Source organism: Schistocerca gregaria, chromosome X (genome assembly GCF_023897955.1).
Source record: "Schistocerca gregaria isolate iqSchGreg1 chromosome X, iqSchGreg1.2, whole genome shotgun sequence".
In the NCBI taxonomy this organism is placed as follows: Eukaryota; Metazoa; Arthropoda; class Insecta; order Orthoptera; family Acrididae; genus Schistocerca; species Schistocerca gregaria.
The window spans coordinates 814636701-814656285 of NC_064931.1; the positions used below are offsets into that span (position 1 = coordinate 814636701).

Below are 19585 nucleotides of genomic sequence, written 5' to 3' on the forward strand. Positions count from 1 at the left end.
GTAATGCATCCAGGGCACCGACTTTGTCCGTTAGCAACTGCAGTGACTTTTGTAACATGTCTAACTGGAGCTGCTGCTGCTGCATGAGCTGCTGCTGTTGCTCCAGCAGACAGACCAACTTTGCCTCCATACCAACAATGACCACTGTTTACCTCGTTGCCAAAATATTGTAACTGCGACTGGGATGGTCATGGGGTAGCAATAACGGAAAGCATGGTGGGACCCACGGAGAGGCCCGTGAACAACAACACGACGGGAGAGGATGGACACGACCAATGAAGGACAGAACAAATACAACAAGATCGAACAATGGAGTCACAAGGAAACGAACACGTCCACTCGTACACAGAACAAGGAAGTAAACTGTCTAACGCAAGGTGAGGTGTCAACCAACACACGCGAGATTAGACAGACTGGCTGAGCGAGAGGCAGGCGCTTAAGTATGCTATAGGGGGCGCCGCTGTTGGCCGCTGGAACCACATGTTCCACTGTGGTGCCCTCACACTAAAAGCAGGCCAGGCGGGACAAAATAAAACTGGCCAAGAAAACATCTGCAATAATGCTGATGTTGGACTGACAATTGTTAATGAATGTCACAGTTCTGTAATTTTAGATAACCTGACAGGATGAACCATTCCTCACCTGAGAACATGAAAAACTGAGGATCCAAAGATCTTGTTTCCACCTCACTGAGAAATCACTGATAGTACTCAACATTCACAAATTCATCTGGATGCTTTAACTCATGCACGGCAGTAAATTTGTAAGGATACAGATGAAGGTCTTTTTTGATAATGTTTTCACAGAGCAACCTCTTAATTCCCAATTGCACAGATAAACAACATTGAAACTTGATAGGATGGTTGGTTGGTTGGTTTGGGCAAGGAGACCAGACAGCATGGTCATCTGTCTCATCAGATTAGGGAAGGATGGGGAAGGAAGTTTGCTGTGCCCTTTCAGAGGAACCATCCCGGCATTTGCCTAGAGTCATTTAGGGAAATCACGGAAAACCTAAATCAGGATGGCGGAATGCGGGATTGAACCGTCGTCCTTCCAAATGCGAGTCCAGTGTCTAACCACTGTGCCACCTCGCTCGGTAAACTTGATAGGACTTCAGTTGAGAAATATTTCTGAGGCTCAGAGTTTCTTTCAGATAGTTGCGGTTTTTATTTGCTGCAGAGCCTCTTTCATGGATTTTGGCCACTAAGTTTTCCATTGAAGACTTTGCTTGAGATTTTGCCAAAAGTCTCCCAGTCTTAAACTCTTGCTAAATACTTCAAAACATGTTTTTCATGAAGTGTGCTTCACATAACACTCAACAATGAAAATGCATCTGGATCGCGATGAATGTCAAAGCATTGCTTCTGGCATGGGTAGGGGCAATGGCTCCATATTGAATCTGCCTGGTGGATCCATGATCAAAGTTGTTGTGCTAGTCACCCTGAATGTAGTTTTTAGATGGTTGCACACATCCCAATAGTAGAATACTGGGCTGATACCAAAGTCCCATCCCAGTTACACTACTTGCAGACATTGCAAAAACTTTACTCACTTTCACATACATGAACACTACATGCAAACAGTTGGGTTACACATATTCCATCCTGAGGGCAGGAGGGTTATGGGGTGGGAATGGCAACACCAAAAGGAAAGGCACCTGGCAACACTTTAAACCAACAACGCCAAGTCTATTAATAACACTACCAACCACGCACCGATGCAGTGCAACAACACAGCAAGGAGGAGATAATGATCAACAATGATCACATGTTGTTTTATTGTGAGCACTATTTTGTGTTGGGACACCTAATATATCTGTTCCTCTCACTCACTCAAATGTAATTACAAAGAAAAATGCTCAGGGCAGAGCATGCAGGATATATGCTTGCATAGACATTTGACAGCAATGGATTGGAACATTTAAATATGGTTTTTCAGCATTTTCTGTATTGGGTAGTTCTCCACATAAACACTATATATCAGTGCTGGGCCAGTTTTAATCATCCTATCATAGACATTCCTTCAGTGTCTAAAGCTAACTTAAGATTAATAAACATCATACTTTATCAATAAAGCTAAGATTGTTGCAGATTAAAGACAACATGAGAGGAAAATATTTTTGAATTTAACTCTTAACTAATAGCTGCTGCCCAACTGTCTACTTATTTTGCAATAATAAATAGAAGACTTCTAAGAAATAAAGTGGATTTTCAGTTAAAATTGTTTCTACAGCTACATCTGCATTACTGCTCAGCAATTCACACTTCAGTGGATGGTAGAATGTTCTTACAACCATCTTCAGACTACTTCTTGTTCTTTCAGCTCTTGAATAGCACATGGGAAAAATGAACACCTAAATTTTTCAGTGTGAGTTCTGATTTTTCTTATTTTCGCTGTGTTTTCTCTTATTTTTCCTATGTTGATTGGAGTAAACAAAATTTTATTGAATTTGGAGGAGAAAGATAGTAATTAAAATGCTGTGAAAAGATCTAGCTACAACAAAAAAATGTTTGTTTCAATGATTGTCACACCAACTCATGTGTCACATCTGGGACACTCTCTGCCTTATTCATCGTAATACAAAATAAGATACTCTTCTTTGATTTTTTTTAAATATCCTCCATCAGTCCTATCTGGTAAGAATCCCATTTCATACAGACATAGTCCAGAAGAAGGTGGCCAACCATAGTATAGGTAGTCTCTTTAGTACACTTGTTGCATCTTCTAATATTCTGCTAAAAACTCAGTCCAATTTCACCACAACATTTTCTATGTTATGGTACCAGTTTAATTTAACCATAACTGTAATTCCTAGGTATTTAATTGAATCAAAAACCTTAAAATTTGAGTGATTTATTGTGTAACCAAAATTTAACAGATTTTTTGTTTAGTACCCATATAGAGGACCTTACAATTTCATTGTTTAGGGTCAGCTGCCTTTTAATTGTATCATACAGATACCTTGTCTAAACCAGTTCACAATTTGATCTTCTGATCACTTTACTAGATGGTAAATAATAGTATCATCTGAGTGGACTGCTCAGATGGTCTCCTAAATCCTTTACATAGATTAAGAACTTCAGGGGGCCTATGAGGCTTTCTTGTGGAACCCTAGATATCACTGCTGTTTCACCATATGACTTCTCTTAATTACTATCAATCATGACCTTTCAGACAGTAACTCATAAATCCAGTCACTGAACTGATATGACAGTCCATAGGCACACAACTGAAATAGAAGAAACATCCCATGACAAATGTTGCCTAAAGCCTTCTGAAAATCTAGAAATTTGGAATCAATTGGAGGTCTGCTGCCAATAACACTCATTACTTCATATGGATAAAGAGCCAGCTGTGTTTCATGAGAATGATATTTTCCTGCATCTGCACTGGTTAGGTGCCAATAGATCATTTTCTTTGAGGCACTGGTATTTCATAATGTTTGAACACTTTCTACATCCCAAAATTGTACAGCAAATTGACTTCAATGAGATTGGGATGTAATTCAGTGGATTACTTGTACTTCATTTCTTGTGTACTGGTGTGACCCGCGCAACTTCACTGTCACCATGGCTTTTTGTCATGGGAGCCAAGGTTTACTATTACAAAAAATGGAACTATTTCATCAGCATACCCTAAAAGGAACCTAACTTGTGTACAATATGAACCCAGAAGACTTGCTTTCACTGAGTGACAAGTTGCTTTGTTTCATTGATGTTGTCTTTTTCGAAATTACTCATGTTGACAGCTGTTCTCAATTCAAATTCTTGAATATTTACTGCATCTTCTCTGGTGAAGGGATTTTGGAGAACTGTGTATAGTAACTTTGCTTTTGTGTCATTGCCTTTGGTGAAGGTAGTGATTGAGTCTTGCCACTGGTATTCTATACATGACATTTTATTTTTTTTAAAAATAAAACGGAAGTCTGTGATGATTCTGGATATCCATTGGCTAACTTCAAGACAATATGTAATGTGTCACCACATATATGGTTCATTACATGGGGGAGGGGGGGGTCTTGATTTTTGTCTGGTATTATGCTGGTGTGTGTTGCACTGATTTGGTAAAGCAAATTCTTAGACAAGAAGTGGGTGCCAGATCTGTTAATCACAGCAATAATTGACTGACCCCACATTAGCAGTTAGTGCCCTCAATTACTGTCTCAAACATAGCACAGCATAACACATCATGAGAAACTGCTAGACTATAAGGGAGCACATCTATACTCAAAAATTCACACAAGGGCATTATTCATGTATCCAGCAAGATCTGAGGAACTGCCTAATATTATAAAGGGGTTACCTAATAAGTATTTGCTGGATAATGATGAGATAACAGATGTGATAATCAAATCAAGTGCAATCATTATTGTAGAATTACTAACAGACTTTTTAAGCTCATCATTCAAAGATGGTGTATTTTCAAATAGTTTAAAAATGCAAAAGTAGCACATTGCACAAGAAGGGTACCAAATATGGCATTAATAATTACAGACCAATATCAGTTTTGAGAGATTTCAGCAAAATTATGGAAAAAATGTTCCTTATTGAAAGTGGCTCCAGTATATACAAATGGTAAAAGAATGGACTCACAAAATTATACAAAAGTATCCCAAACTTCAGTTTACTGCTGAATTCTTGAACATATTCTCAGTCTGAATATATTAAACTTTCTTGAAACTGAGAAGCTTATATCCCAGAATCAGCATGGTTTTAGAAATCATCTCTCATGCAAACCTCAGCTTGGCAAATGATATTCTGAAAATTATGGATGAAGGTCAAGAGGCAGATCCCATATTTCTATATTTCCAGAAAGCATTTGACAAGGTGTCTCAGTGCAGGCTGTTAATGAAGGTATGAGCATATGGAATAAGTTCACAGATATATGAATGGCTCGAAGACTTCTTAAGTAATAGAACCCAGTATGCTGTTCTCGGCAACAAGTGTTCATCAGAGGCAAGGGTATCATCGGGACGCCCCAGAAAAGTGTGATAGGACCGCTGATGTTTTCTATACACATAAATGATTTGACTGACAGGGTGGACAGCAATCTGTGGTTATTCACTAATGAAGCTGTGGTACACAAGATGACTTAGAAAACATTTCTAGTTGTGTGATGAATGGCAGCTAGCTCAAAATGTGGAAAAATGTAAGTTAATGGGGATGAGTAGAAAGAACAAACCTGTGATGTTCAGATACAGTATTACTAGTGTCCTGCTTCACAGTCAAGTTGTTTAAATATCTTTGCATAACGTTGCAAAGCAATATGCATTGGAAGAAGCATGACAGAACTGTGGTAGGGAAGGAAAATGGTCGACTTTAGTTTATTGGAACAATTTTAGGAAAGAGTGGTTCACCTGTTAAGGAGACTGCATGTAGGACATTGGTGCAACACCTATTCTTGGGTGCTGCTCAAGTGTTTGGGATCTATACCAGGTCGAATTGAAGGAAGACATCAAAACAGTTCAGAGGCAGGCTGCTAAATTTGTTACCTGTAGGTTCAAACATCTTGTAAATATTACAGAGATGTTTCAGGTACTCAAATGGGAATCCCTGGAGGGAAGGTGATTCTCTTTTGAAGAAACACTATTGAGAAAATTTAGATAACTGGCAATTTGAAACTGACTGTCACACAATTCTGCTACTGCTAAAGTACGTCTACATCTACATGGATACTCTGCAAATCACATTTAAATGCCTGGCAGAGGGTTCATCAAACCACCTTCACATATCTCTATTATTCCAATCTCGTATTGTGAGCGAGAAGAATGAACAACTATATCTTTTGGTACGGCCTCTGATTTCCCTTATTTTATCTTTGTGATCATTCCTCCCTATGTAAGTCAGCGTCAAGAAAATATTTTTGCATTTGGAGGAGAAAGTTTGTGATTGGAATTTAGTGAGAAGATTCTGTCGCAACGAAAAACACCTTTCTTTTAATGATGTCCATCCCAAATCCTGTATCATTTCTGTGACACACTCTCCCATATTTAACGATAATACAAAACATGCTGCCTTTCTTTGAACTTTTTCGATGTACTCAGTCAGTCTATCTGGTAAGGATTCCACACCACGCAACAGTATTCTAAAAGAGGATGGACAAGTGTAGTGTAGGCAGTTTCCTCAGTAGGTCTATTACATTCTCTAAGTGTCCTGCCAATGAAACGCAGTCTTTGGTTAGCCTTCCCCACAACATTTTCTATGTGTCCTTTCCAATTTAAATTGTTCATAATTGTAATTCTTAGGTATTTAGTTGAATTTACGGCTTTTAGATTAGAATGGTATATTGTGTAACCGAAGTTTAACGTGTGCTTTTCAGCACTCATGTGGATGACCTAACACTTTTTGTTATTTAAGGTCAACTGCCACTTTTCGCACCATTTTGATATTTCTTCTAAATCGTTCTGCAGTTTCTTTTGATCTTCTGAGGACTTTATTAGTCACTAAATGGCAATGTCGTCTGTAAACAACCAAAGACAGCTGCTCAAATTGTCTGCAAAATCATTTATATAGATAAGGAACAGCAAAGGGTGTATAACACTACCTTGGGGAACATTGTGTGTAAGGATTACAAAGGTAAGATACGAGAAATTAGAGCTCATACAGCATGGTATAGAAAGTCATTTTTCTCTTGCTCTATTTGTGAGAGTAACATGAAAGGAAATGCTTAGTGCTGGTAAAGGGTGCCCTCCACCATACACCATACAGTGGCTTCCAGGGTATCTGTTTAGATGTAGATGATTAATAACTTCCTAAGTATAGAGATGTCAATAATCACATTTGGACAGAGCTGGAAATATAAAAACTAAATCAACAGATATAGCCTTGTTAAATGAAATATTAACAGCTGAAGTGAACAATGATGTAATAAAACTGATTTACTGACCTGTCTCCAAAATAGAAAAATGCCACTGCAAAAAATGTTGAGAACAAGAGGGCCATTGAAATTGCTGTATGTACATATACTGCTTTATCACACACCCAGTTTTCTTGAGATGCAGCAGTGAGGGAGAACCAAGAGTCATCATATTCCCAGCCATACATGCATGGGATAGTCTCGTTCTTTTCTCCTGGACTCTTGTACATGAGACATGCACTGTAGGTCTTTCCATTCCTAATGAACAGAAAAAATAAGTTGTATAAGAAAATATAAATATTTATTAATTGTTACATTTTGTATGCTCTGAATTTAACAATATCAAACAGATATATTAACTGGATTCCTGAAAGAAAAAAGGAACAGAATGTCACAAACTATTGTATCTGTGTTCATGGGGGCTAAACTTATGTTGTATGAGTATTAACAGAAGAGGGTAAACTACAATGAAAAAGAAAGATAAAACTCTGGTTGTTAAATTGACTGTGTGGCAAAATAAAAGGTTTCAGTTTACCAAACAACTATGGCTCTTCACACACAAAACATTTTCAAAGTTACTCCTGCTTCCAAAAGTATTAACAAAGAATTATTAAATTTAGTACAGTTTTTAATGTAGAGCTGATTTTAAGTCTGCTTTCCACTCATTGGTGTTATTGTAGATGCAGAGTTGAAAATTGTGAGATATAACTAGTGTAAACATGGGGTCATAGGCCTATAGGTAAAGTACAGGATAATTAATAAAATGACATTTCCAAGTGGCTACGGGATATAACTTTTATTACCAGCAAACCTGTTCACATTAAATGAAGCAATGAACTGCAATAAATGCACTTTAGTAGTGAGCTTGTCACCTGTTTCTCCACCCAGAGAACAGAATGTTTTAGTCATTGGAATACTTCCATAAGGATATAATAATATCTATGTCCTGTATATCACTGTGAAGCATATGGAACAGGGTATTTCCAGTTTATTACATATCTGGGTTTCTCCCCACTCCATTTTTTTATGGAATGCTGAAAGAATGATTGATTACATGCTCTCTATGGGCTATAATTTGTCTAACATTGTCCCTGCAATCTCTGCAGGAGGAAGTATGAGAGTATGTAGCATATTTCTAGAATCCTCACTTAATATTTGTCCTTGGAACGTTGCAAGCAGACCATCTATATCTACACCTACATCTGTTCCTAGAGTCATCATTTAAAATTGGTTCTCGGAATTTGTGTCTATCTCCTAGATTCTGCCAGTTCAGTTCATTCAGTATCTCTGAGACTTTTCCACAGGGGGGGGGGGGGGGGGGGGGGGGACACCATGTGACCATTCCTGCTGCCCTTCCCTGCATACATTCGTACCCCACCTACCCACCCCCCCCCCCCCCCCCCCCCCCCAAACCCCAACTCCCCAATTACTCCTATTTGATATGGACTAGATTAGAGATTAGATTAGATTAATACTTGTTCCATAAATCATGAATACGACACTTTGTAATGGTGTGGAACGTGTCAGGCTAATAAAAGCTGTCTGTACTAGATATTACATTACACAAAATATTGCATGACACAAATGTTTAAGTTTTTTCTTTTTTTTCTTTTTTTCCTTCAATTTATATCTAAAAATTCAGCCAGTGAGTAGAAGGAGTTGTCATCTAGAAATTCTTTTAATTTATTTTTAAATGTGGTCCCACATACTTAAGCAACGTTCTAGTACTGGCCACACAAGTGATTTGCAAACAATCTCCTTTGAAGACAATTTGCACTTCCCCAGTATTCTACCAATAAACCAAAGTCTATCACCTGCTTTACTCACAACTGAGCCTATGTGATCATTTCATTCCTTATGCCTACTAACTGTTACACCCAGGTATTTGTATGGGTTAGTTGATTCCAACAGTGACTCATTGATGTTATAGTGATAGGATACTACATTTTCTCATTTTGTGACATGCACAGTTTTACATTTATGAACAATTAAACCAAGTAGTCAATCTTTGAACCAGTTTGAAACCTTATCAAAATCTGACTGAATATTTATGCAGCTTCTTTCAAACATTACTTCATCACAGACAACTGCATTATCTACAAAAAGTTTGAAGTTACTATTCATATTATCTGCAAGGCTAATTATACAGGGTGTTATAAAAAGGTATGGACAAACTTTCAGGAAACATTCCTCACACACAAAGAAAGAAAATATGTTATGTGGACATGTGTCTGGAAATGCTTACTTTCCATGTTAGAGCTCATTTTATTACTCCTCTTCAAATCACATTAATCATGGAATGGAAACACACAGCAGCAGAATGTACCAGAATGACTTCAAACACTCTATTACAGGAAATGTTCAAAATGTCCTCCGTTAGTGAGGATACATGAGTCAACCCTCCATCTCATGGAATTCCTGATGCACTGATGCAGCCCTGGAGAATTGCGTATTGTATCACAGCCGTCCACAATACGAGCACGAAGAGTCTCTACATTTGGTACCGGGGTTGCGTAGACAAGAGCTTTCAAATGCCCCCATAAATGAAAGTCAAGAGGGTTGAGGTCAGGAGAGCGTGGAAGCCATGGAATTGGTCCGCCTCTACCAATCCATCGGTCACCGAATCTGTTGTTGAGAAGCGTACAAACACTTCGACTGAAATGTGCTGGAGCTCCATCGTGCATGAACCAAATGTTGTGTCGTACTTGTAAAGGCACATGTTCTAGCAGCACAGGTAAAGTATCCCATATGAAATCATGATAACGTGCTCCATTGACTGTAGGTGGAAGAACATGCGGCCCAAACTGTAATTTTCACAATTAATTGTTGGTTGATTTAAGTTTCCACCAATGATTATAGTATGGTTGGGGAACTGAGGTTTTCTTTAAAGTTTTTGGTTACATCCGGAGATGAGTCTGGTGTGTGATAGAAGGATCTAGTTATTATTTTGTGTCCACCCCTGACACTGAGTCTTGCCCAAACAGTCTTACCTGCAGCTTCAGTTTCTATCAGGTGGATTTGAGTTTCTTGTCTATAGCTACAAACACTCCACCTCCATTTCATATTTGACTGTCCTTTTGATATACACTCAAATTTTCCCGCAAAATCTCACTGCTATTAATTTCAGCTTTCAAACAGCTTTCTGTACCTAGAATTATGCAAGGTTCACTGCATTTTAGGAATGCTTCAAACTCTGGCACTTTGTTGCAAATGCTTCAGCAGTTAACCATTAGGATTTTACTACTCTCACCTGTGGGAGGCATTTCTTTGAATCTTACACCAGTACGTCTAGGTTTCCTATAGCTATTGTTATCTGGATTGTAAACAGAGACACCTAATGTAAAAAACCTGACTCATTTACAGGGACCCTACAGTTGTAATAGCATCTTCAACATGTTGAATGAAGCCCCCAGGCATACACACTGAGTTCACATGATTTCCTTCCCTGTCCCATGCTATCATTTCCTTAAGGGGTAATGCTGATGATTAATAGTCCCATACCATTTTGCATTTGCCTCCTTCTGAAATGGACAAAACAGGTGAAATGAGTCCCATTGGCTCAGTTTCAGTGAAAGAGACCACCTCAAACTTGTTGTTTAGGGGGATTAATACAACAACCTGAGTCTTACCTGGTACAGTGCAATATAGATGGCATCAGTCCTTCTAAGTTATCAATATGAGAAATTTCATTCAAACCTGTAACCATTTATGCTGGTCTTATTGATGTATGTCCAGTACACTGTAACACTGTACCATATTAAGTCATATTTGATGTGAATCAGACACAGACTTGAGCAATATTCTCCGATGCAGAAAACGTGTGACAGTTCACGGTGCCCTTATTTACATGTATTCAGTATACCCTGTTAGCCTTATTTGGTATCAATCAGTTACATATCAATAGAATGAAGGCTTTCACAGCAGGTGTTGTCATCACTTAACACTTCTGAGCTGAGATGCCGTGGTCCATACATAGAACTCTCCCCTGACGTTTTGCCTTCAACTGCCGAAGGCATCCTCCGAGAACAATCGGCAAACTGCAACGAGAGCGTGAGTGAGTGCTGTATATATAAGCTTATATATATGGTGCTCACTCGCACTCTTGTTGCAGTTCATCGATTGTCCTCAGAGGCTCGCTAATATAGTAGTCATAGGATAAAAAGATTTTTTTTCACATGCACTTTTTCAAATTTATGAAAATTAAAGAAAATTAATGATATTTTCACAACTTTGGAATGTTATCAAGATTTGACTTGTGAAGTTGCAAGTATAACTTTCCCTACTTTACTCTCTGATATTTATAAGGTACTCTGTATTTGGCTCACAGTGCAGAAGTGTTTTGATTATAATAGCAAGTGTTCTGGATGTCATCTGTGCCCAACACAGCTATTTGATGTCACATTGATTGTACAATTATTAATGACTAATAAAAACTGTTTTTATAATAACCATTATATCATTAAATCGTGTTAGACAACAGGAAATAAATACAGACAGTTCAAATTTGGCATAAACATTTATTCTCATATACAAAACACTTTCATTTGATTTATTCTTTTTTCTTTACAATTTTGAATAAGTTATTTCAGTAACAACCAGTGATTGCAAATTTTAGTGAATTCTATGAACATGTACTAATTTTTAGTTTGGAGCTTAACCTTGAAAATTTGCTATATTGAAGAGCCAAGAAATTAATTATCTGCTGTGCATTCTGACTCCTGTAACATAAATATTTTAACCACAATCCTCATATGAAGGAACCTGTCAGAGCACAAAGGCCTACATGTCAAGTCTTTAAAAATTATTTGACATTTATCTTGTAGCATAGGGTGATACTTGTTATTGGTCTTCATCCTTTTTGGTATAAATATATATGATCACTATTAAGTGCCAAATGATAAGGCAACAATGAGTTTTGATGCTCAATAGGGTTACTGACTACTAGGGGCAACTGCAGGATGTAGCTGTTACCTACTCTGTCCACGACCACAAATGAAATCTGGCCTTGTGGACCACTAAGGAAGGAGTTGTGCATGCCAGTTGATGCAGTCTCAACATTTCATGCTCTACATCAGGTGAGATAGAACTTCTATAAATTTTTGGTGTTACTTGTGCAGCACTTAGAGTTTCAGTGTGAACCTCTTATTGGCTGCCTACCATAATCTTACAAAGTGCAAACTTTGGTAATCTCTGTTTCTACAACTGTCTCAATATTTGCTGATCCCATGTTCAACATAGACATCCTCAAAAAGTTCAGGTCTATTGGTTGCCATTTAATCTATTTCCATCATGAATGGCCTTCAAAACTATTTCTTCTAGGAAAGTTTTATACAGGGCATTTAGTATTGTTTCACAAGAGGTATTGTTATGATCAAAATTTATAAAACTGTAATAATCACAATCGATTGTTGGATGATTGAAGTGTACCTCCAGTTATGAAATTATGACTGTGGATGACACATACAAGTGAGCTGAGATTTCCTCAAAGGTTTTTGGTTGCATCAAGGGATTAGTGTTGGTTGATAAATGGAAGAAATTATAAGTTATCCTCACCCATGACACTGAGTCTTGGCCAAACAATCCTGAATGCATCTTCAGTTTCTACCTCATAGGATGTGAGTATTTTGTGTAGTGCAATGAATACAACAGATGTAGTTCCCATTAGCGCATTCTATTGATGTATGCTTAGATTTACTCCAAAAATATTTCTGCAGTTTAGTTTGTGTTTTAGGCAGCTTTTTGTACCTAGTAGTATGTGAGGTCCACTATTGTTTAGGAGCTCTTGAAGCTCTTGCACTTTGTTGTGAATAACCAGCAGTTTATCACCACGATTTTAATACCCTTACTTGTAGGGGGTATTTCTTCACATCTTTCACTAATATTTCCTGTGCTATTCTCTCAAGAGATACTGGAAGAGCCTCTTCAACATACTGAGTGAGACATCCACACATACACACTGAGTGCACAAGGTGATCTTTCCTAGCCCTTGATGCTGTTTCTCTAAGGGTTACAATTATTTAATGTCAATAATTAACTACCTCTACCTTTCTGCACTTCTACATCTACATCTACATCTACATGACTACTCTGCAATTCACATTTAAGTGCTTGGCAGAGGGTTCACCGAACCACAATCATACTATCTCTCTACTATTCAACTCCCGAACAGCGAGCGGGAAAAACGAACACCTAAACCTTTCTGCTCGAGCTCTGATTTCTCTTATTTTATTTTGATGATCATTCCTATCTATGTAGGTTGGGCTCAACAAAATATTTTCGCATTCGGAAGAGAAAGTTGGTGACTGAAATTTCGTAAAAAGATCTCGCCGCGACGAAAAACGTCTATGCTGTAATGACTTCCATCCCAACTCGTGTATCATATCTGCCACACTCTCGCCCCTATTACGTAATAATACAAAATGAGCTGCCCTTTTTTGCACCCTTTCGATGTCCTCCGTCAATCCCACCTGGTAAGGATCCCACACCGCGCAGCAATATTCTAACAGAGGACGAACGAGTGTAGTGTAAGCTGTCTCTTTAGTGGACTTGTTGCATCTTCTAAGTGTCCTTCCAATGAAACGCAACCTTTGGCTCGCCTTCCCGACAATATTATCTATGTGGTCCTTCCAACTGAAGTTGTTCGTAATTTTAACACCCAGGTACTTAGTTGAATTGACAGCCTTGAGAATTGTACTATTTATCGAGTAATCGAATTCCAACAGATTTCTTTTGGAACTCATGTGTATCATCTCACAGTTTTCGTTATTTAGCGTCAACTGCCACCTGCCACACCATACAGCAATCTTTTCTAAATCGCTTTGCAACTGATACTGGTCTTCGGATGACCTTACTAGACGGTAAATTACAGCATCATCTGCGAACGGTCTAAGAGAACTGCTCAGATTGTCACCCAGGTCATTTACATAGATCAGGAACAGTAGAGGTCCCAGGACGCTTCCCTGGGGAACACCTGATATCACTTCAGTTTTACTCGATGATTTGCCGTCTATTACTACGAACTGCGACCTTCCTGACAGGAAATCACGAATCCAGTCGCACTTGCTTCTCCCTGACATGGGAGACAGCAGGATTCCCAAATGGAGAAGTGTGGTTCAATGGCTCTGTTTCAGTGAAAGATAGGACCCCAAACTTTTTAGTTAGGAGGGTGGGTGTAACATCCTGTGTTCTCTCTTGCCCCTGCCGCCCCTGTACAGGTGCGCTAGACCTGCCATTGATGAGCCACTAAGTCAACTAGAAGAGAAGTAATAGAGCCTGTACCCTACATAAAAGAGATCGTGTCCACAAGAGAGGATGGTACTTGAGGTGCCTTTGGTATCTCATGTCTCTTGCTAACCCTCCAAACACGCCAATCACTTTACAGCAGGCAGGACATTTTCTGACTAGTTATGAAGAGCAGCTAACTTATCCTTTGCCCAAAAAGAGTATTCACTCTAGGGCTGCATTCTCAAATGACCATATTGTTGGCTAGACATGAAATTCTCATCTTCCTTGGTTCTTCTTTCAGTTGACAGGAGACAGATATAACTTTAGACCTGCCATTTTCTACTGACAACTACAGCCAGAGACTGAAAGTTGCACACTGAGGTCCATCCACACACCCATGAATTAATTTCATGACTACAGCCAACGAAAGTTGGGTATAGGTTCCAAGATGAGTTATGGCTTAATAAACATATATAAAATAAAATAATCACTAAGGACATGATGATACAAAACGGTAAATCTATTTTTTGAAAAATACCATTCTGATGTTTCCATTTACTTACCTGGGAATTGTCATGTTCTTCCAAGTGTCCACACTGACATTTGCCTTCTCAATTCCTGGTACAAAACACCAATGATCAGGGACTGTAATTGCTAACATTTTGCCATAGATAGTCATTGATAAAAAAGTGGCTGATAGACAGATGAAAATTATGTTATGTCGTAATTGAAACTTTCCATTACCACCTATTTGATCAATAATATCTTCAAACTTCACATTCTCAGATGCCTCTTCTGAGCTCTGTAACTTTAAAGAAACCTGCAAATAATTATTCAGTTTATGATACCATGAGCAAAATCTGAACTTATCAACATGCAAAAATAAATAAATAAAGGCAGACGTGGTAACTAGACCTCAATATAGTACTTGTCTGTAGAAATAATTTTTTATTTACTTTTTTGCAGGTACAGTGCTGGCTATTGGGAAATACCATTGACAAAACTGTAGAAAAAGAAAAGAATTGTTGGTAGCATATTGGAGAGTTGAAGTGAAATTCTGTAAAAGAGACTGTAATCAAAATATGGCAATTTGTTTCACTTAAAAGTATTTCATAGTGTTATTATTCAGTACAACAAAGTGATTATTAAGACAGGAGTATCACCAACACAGTCTCGCTAGCGGGATGAAAGCAGAGCTCACCATCTGCAGCATCGTCGATAGGACTGACTGCGGACCTTTGGTAAAGAGCCGAGTGGAGGGTCTAAATCAGAGGCTGAGATGGTTCTGTGACCATGTGGGCTGCAGATGCCTCGACTTGCGCCATAGGCTGGTGGGGTTTCGGGTTCCGCTGGATAGGTCAGGAGTCCACTACACGCAACAAGCGGCTACACGGGTAGCAGGGGTTGTGTGGCATGGGCTGGGTGGTTTTTTAGGTTAGATGGCCTCGGACAAGTACAGAAAGGGCAACAGCCTCAACTGGTGCGGGGCAAAGTCAGGACATGCGGGGACCAAGCAGCAATCGGTATTGTAATTGTAAACTGTCGAAGCTGCGTTGGTAAAGTACCGGAACTTCAAGCGCTGATAGAAAGCACCGAAACTGAAATCGTTATAGGTACGGAAAGCTGGCTGAAGCCAGAGATAAATTCTGCCGAAATTTTTACAAAGGTACAGAAGGTGTTTAGAAAGGATAGATTGCATACAACCGGTGGTGGAGTGTTCGTCGCTGTTAGTAGTAGTTTATTCTGTAGTGAAGTAGAAGTGGATAGTTCCTGTGAATTATTATGGGTGGAGGTTACACTCAACAACCGAACTAGGTTAATAATTGGTTCCTTTTACCGACCTCCCGACTCAGCAGCATTAGTGGCAGAACAACTGAGAGAAAATTTGGAATACATTTCACATAAATTTTCTCAGCATGTTATAGTCTTAGGTGGAGATTTCAATTTACCAGATATAGACTGGGACACTCAGATGTTTAGGACAGGTGGTAGGGACAGAGCATCGAGTGACATCATTATACTGAGTGCACTATCCGAAAATTACCTCGAGCAATTAAACAGAGGACCGACTCGTGGAGATAACATCTTGGACCTACTGATAACAAACAGACCCGAACTTTTTGAGTCTGTATGTGCAGAACAGGAATCAGTGATCATAAGCCCGTTGCAGCATCCCTGAATATGGAAGTTAATAGGAATATAAAAAAAGGGAGGAAGGTTTATCTGTTTAGCAAGAGTAATAGAAGGCAGATTTCAGACTACCTAACAGATCAAAACGAAAATTTCTGTTCCGACACTGACAATGTTGAGTGTTTATGGAAAAAGTTCAAGGAAATCGTAAAATGCGTTTTAGACAGGTACGTGCCGAGTAAAACTGTGAGGGACGGGAAAAACCCACCGTGGTACAACAACAAAGTTAGGAAACTACTGCCAAAGCAAAGAGAGCTTCACTCCAAGTTTAAACACAGCCAAAACCTCTCAGACAAACAGAAGCTAAACGATGTCGAAGTTAGCGTAAGGATGGCTATGCATGAAGCGTTCAGTGAATTCGAAAGTAAAATTCTATGTACCGACTTGACAGAAAATCCTAGGAAGTTCTGGTCTTAAATCAGTAAGTGGCTCGAAACAGCATATCCAGACTCTCCGGGATGATGATGGCATTGAAACAGAGGATGACACGCGTAAAGCTGAAATACTAAATTCCTTTTTCCAAAGCTGTTTCACAGAGGAAGACCGCACTGCAGTTCCTTCTCTAAATCCTCGCACAAACGGAAAAATGGCTGACATCGAAATAAGTGTCCAAGGAATAGAAAAGCAGCTGGAATCACTCAATAGAGGAAAGTCCACAGGACCTGACGGGATACCAATTCCATTCTACACAGAGTACGCGAAAGAACTTGCCCCCCTTCTAACAGCCGTGTACCGCAAGTCTATAGAGGAACGGAAGGTTCCAAATGATTGGAAAAGAGCACAGGTAGTCCCAGTCTTCAAGAAGGGTCGTCGAGCAGATGCGCAAAACTATAGACCTATATCTCTGACGTCGATCTGTTGTAGAATTTTAGAACATGTTTTTTTGCTCGAGTATCGTGTCGTTTTTGGAAACCCAGAATCTACTCTGTAGGAATCAACATGGATTCCGGAAACAGCAATCGTGTGAGACCCAACTCGCTTTATTTGTTCATGAGACCCAGAAAACATTAGATACAGGCTCCCAGGTAGATGCTATTTTTCTTGACTTCCGGAAGGCGTTCGATACAGTTTCGCACTGTCGCCTAATAAACAAAGTAAGAGCGTACGGAATATCAGACCAGCAGTGTGGCTGGATTGAAGAGTTTTTAGCAAACAGAACACAGCATGTTGTTATCAATGGAGAGACGTCTGCAGACGTTAAAGTAACCTCTGGTGTGCCACAGGGGAGTGTTATGGGACCATTGCTTTTCACAATATATATAAACGACCTAGTAGATAGTGTCGGAAGTTCCATGCGGCTTTTCGCGGATGATGCTGTAGTATACAGAGAAGTTGCAGCATTAGAAAATTGTAGCGAAATGCAGGAAGATCTGCAGCGGATAGGCACTTGGTGCAGAGAGTGGCAACTGATCCTTAACATAGACAAATGTAATGTATTGCGAATACATAGAAAGAAGGATCCTTTATTGTATGATTATATGATAGCGGAACAAACACTGGTAGCAGTTACTTCTGTAAAATATCTGGGAGTATGCGTGCGGAACGATTTGAAGTGGAATGATCATATAAAATTAATTGTTGGTAAGGCGGGTACCAGATTGAGATTCATTGGGAGAGTCCTTAGAAAATGTTGTCCATCAACAAAGGAGGTGGCTTACAAAACACTCGTTCGACCTATACTTGAGTATTGCTCATCAGTGTGGCATCCGTACCAGATCGGGTTGACTGAGGAGATAGAGAAGATTCAAAGAAGAGCGGCGCGTTTCGTCACAGGGTTATTTGGTAACCGTGATAGCGTTATGGAGATGTTTAACAAATTCAAGTGGCAAACTCTGCAAGAGTGGCAAACTTTGCATCGCGGTGTAGCTTGCTCGCCAGGTTTCGAGAGGGTGCGTTTCTGGATGAGGTATCGAATATATCGCTCCCCCCTACTTACACCTCCCGAGGAGATCACGAATGTAAAATTAGAGAGATTAGAGCTCGCACGGAGGCTTTCAGACAGTCGTTCTTCCCGCGAACCATACGAGACTGGAAGAGGAAAGAGAGGTAATGACAGTGGCACGTAAAGTGCCCTCCGCCACACACCGTTGGGAGGCTTGCGGAGTATAAATGTAGATTTAGATGTAGATCTCAGATGTATAGTCAGTAACTATGGGGTAAGTCATTAGGTATCAGGTATATTAGAGAAGTATTGACACTGGCTGTTTGGTAACTCTGAATTTTATTTTCTTTATACATTATGGTTATCCTCTTTAAAGTTGTTCCTTTCAGTTGTTACACAATGACAGAGATGCTCTTTTTAGTCTTAAAAGCAGTTCTTGAAGGGTTCTGCTGGAATATCTTTCAGCTCATCAATTATGCTCCACTGGATATTATCCAAAGCATGAAAGTGATACCCTTTCAAGAGGTTTTTGAGTGAGGGGAATAAACAGAACTTATAAGAGCTGATATCCACCGAATAGGTCAGCTGAGTAGCAAGAGGGATGTTTGTTTATTCCAAAAACTTCATTTATGGAGATTACTGTGTGGCAGTGTGCGTTATGGTAGTACAGCATCTGAGGACATGAAATACTTGATTGCACTCATGCCACACTTCACCTAAGTCTTTCTAGGAGTTCCTGATGAAGTGTGTAAGTGACAGCCTGTAATGTAAGTGACCTTAATGCCTCATGAGATGATTTCTTTTCTTGTCCAGTGGATGAACTACTAGGTGCTCAGAACAATTTTCGGTAATAAAGAAAATGTAGTTAATGTTTAAACTTCATTCAGTGTCCATTTATTTTCACTAAGCACGTCATAATGGTCAATTTGTGACTAAGAAATTCTATTATTGTTGGAAGAAATCTAACTTAAATTTGAAAGAGACAGTTTATAATATCAAAGAGGAGCAGTGACTCTGGGTTCCCCACTCCATGAATACTCACTTAGGACTGACTGAATGACTTGTGCCTGTTTCTGACTGACTTCTACAGTACCTTGGTAACCAGGTAGAGACTGACTACAAGCAACTATATAAAACATTTTTAATATTATCCATTATTGTTGTTGTAGTCTTCAGTCCTGAGACTGGTTTGATGCAGCTCTCCATGCTACTCTATCCTGTGCAAGTTGCTTCATCTCCGAGTACCTACTGCAACCTACATCCTTCTGAATCTGCTTAGTGTATTCATCTCTTGGTCTCCCTCTACGATTTTTACCCTCCACGCTGCCCTCCAATATTAAATTGGTGATCCCTTGATGCCTCAGAACATGTCCTACCAACCGATCCCTTCTTCTGGTCAAGTTGTGCCACAAACTTCTCTTCTCACCAATCCTA

The 19585-nt window shown here is 39.2% G+C and overlaps 1 protein-coding gene across 2 annotated transcripts in view; it reads right to left on the minus strand.

Annotated features, from left to right (window-relative positions):
* LOC126298689 (solute carrier family 22 member 7-like) overlaps positions 1-19585 on the minus strand; it is a 155663-nt gene that overhangs the window by 97501 nt on the left and 38577 nt on the right. The window contains exons 2-4 of one of the 2 annotated variants that reach the window (XM_049990127.1): positions 14824-14887; positions 14643-14697; positions 6886-7113 (exon numbers count right to left, since the gene is read on the minus strand). In XM_049990127.1, the coding sequence (XP_049846084.1) occupies positions 6886-7113; positions 14643-14697; positions 14824-14887 (347 nt within the window). Of the gene's footprint in view, positions 1-6885; positions 7114-14642; positions 14888-19585 lie in introns of both variants that reach the window. The other variant, XM_049990126.1, reaches the window with a different exon arrangement.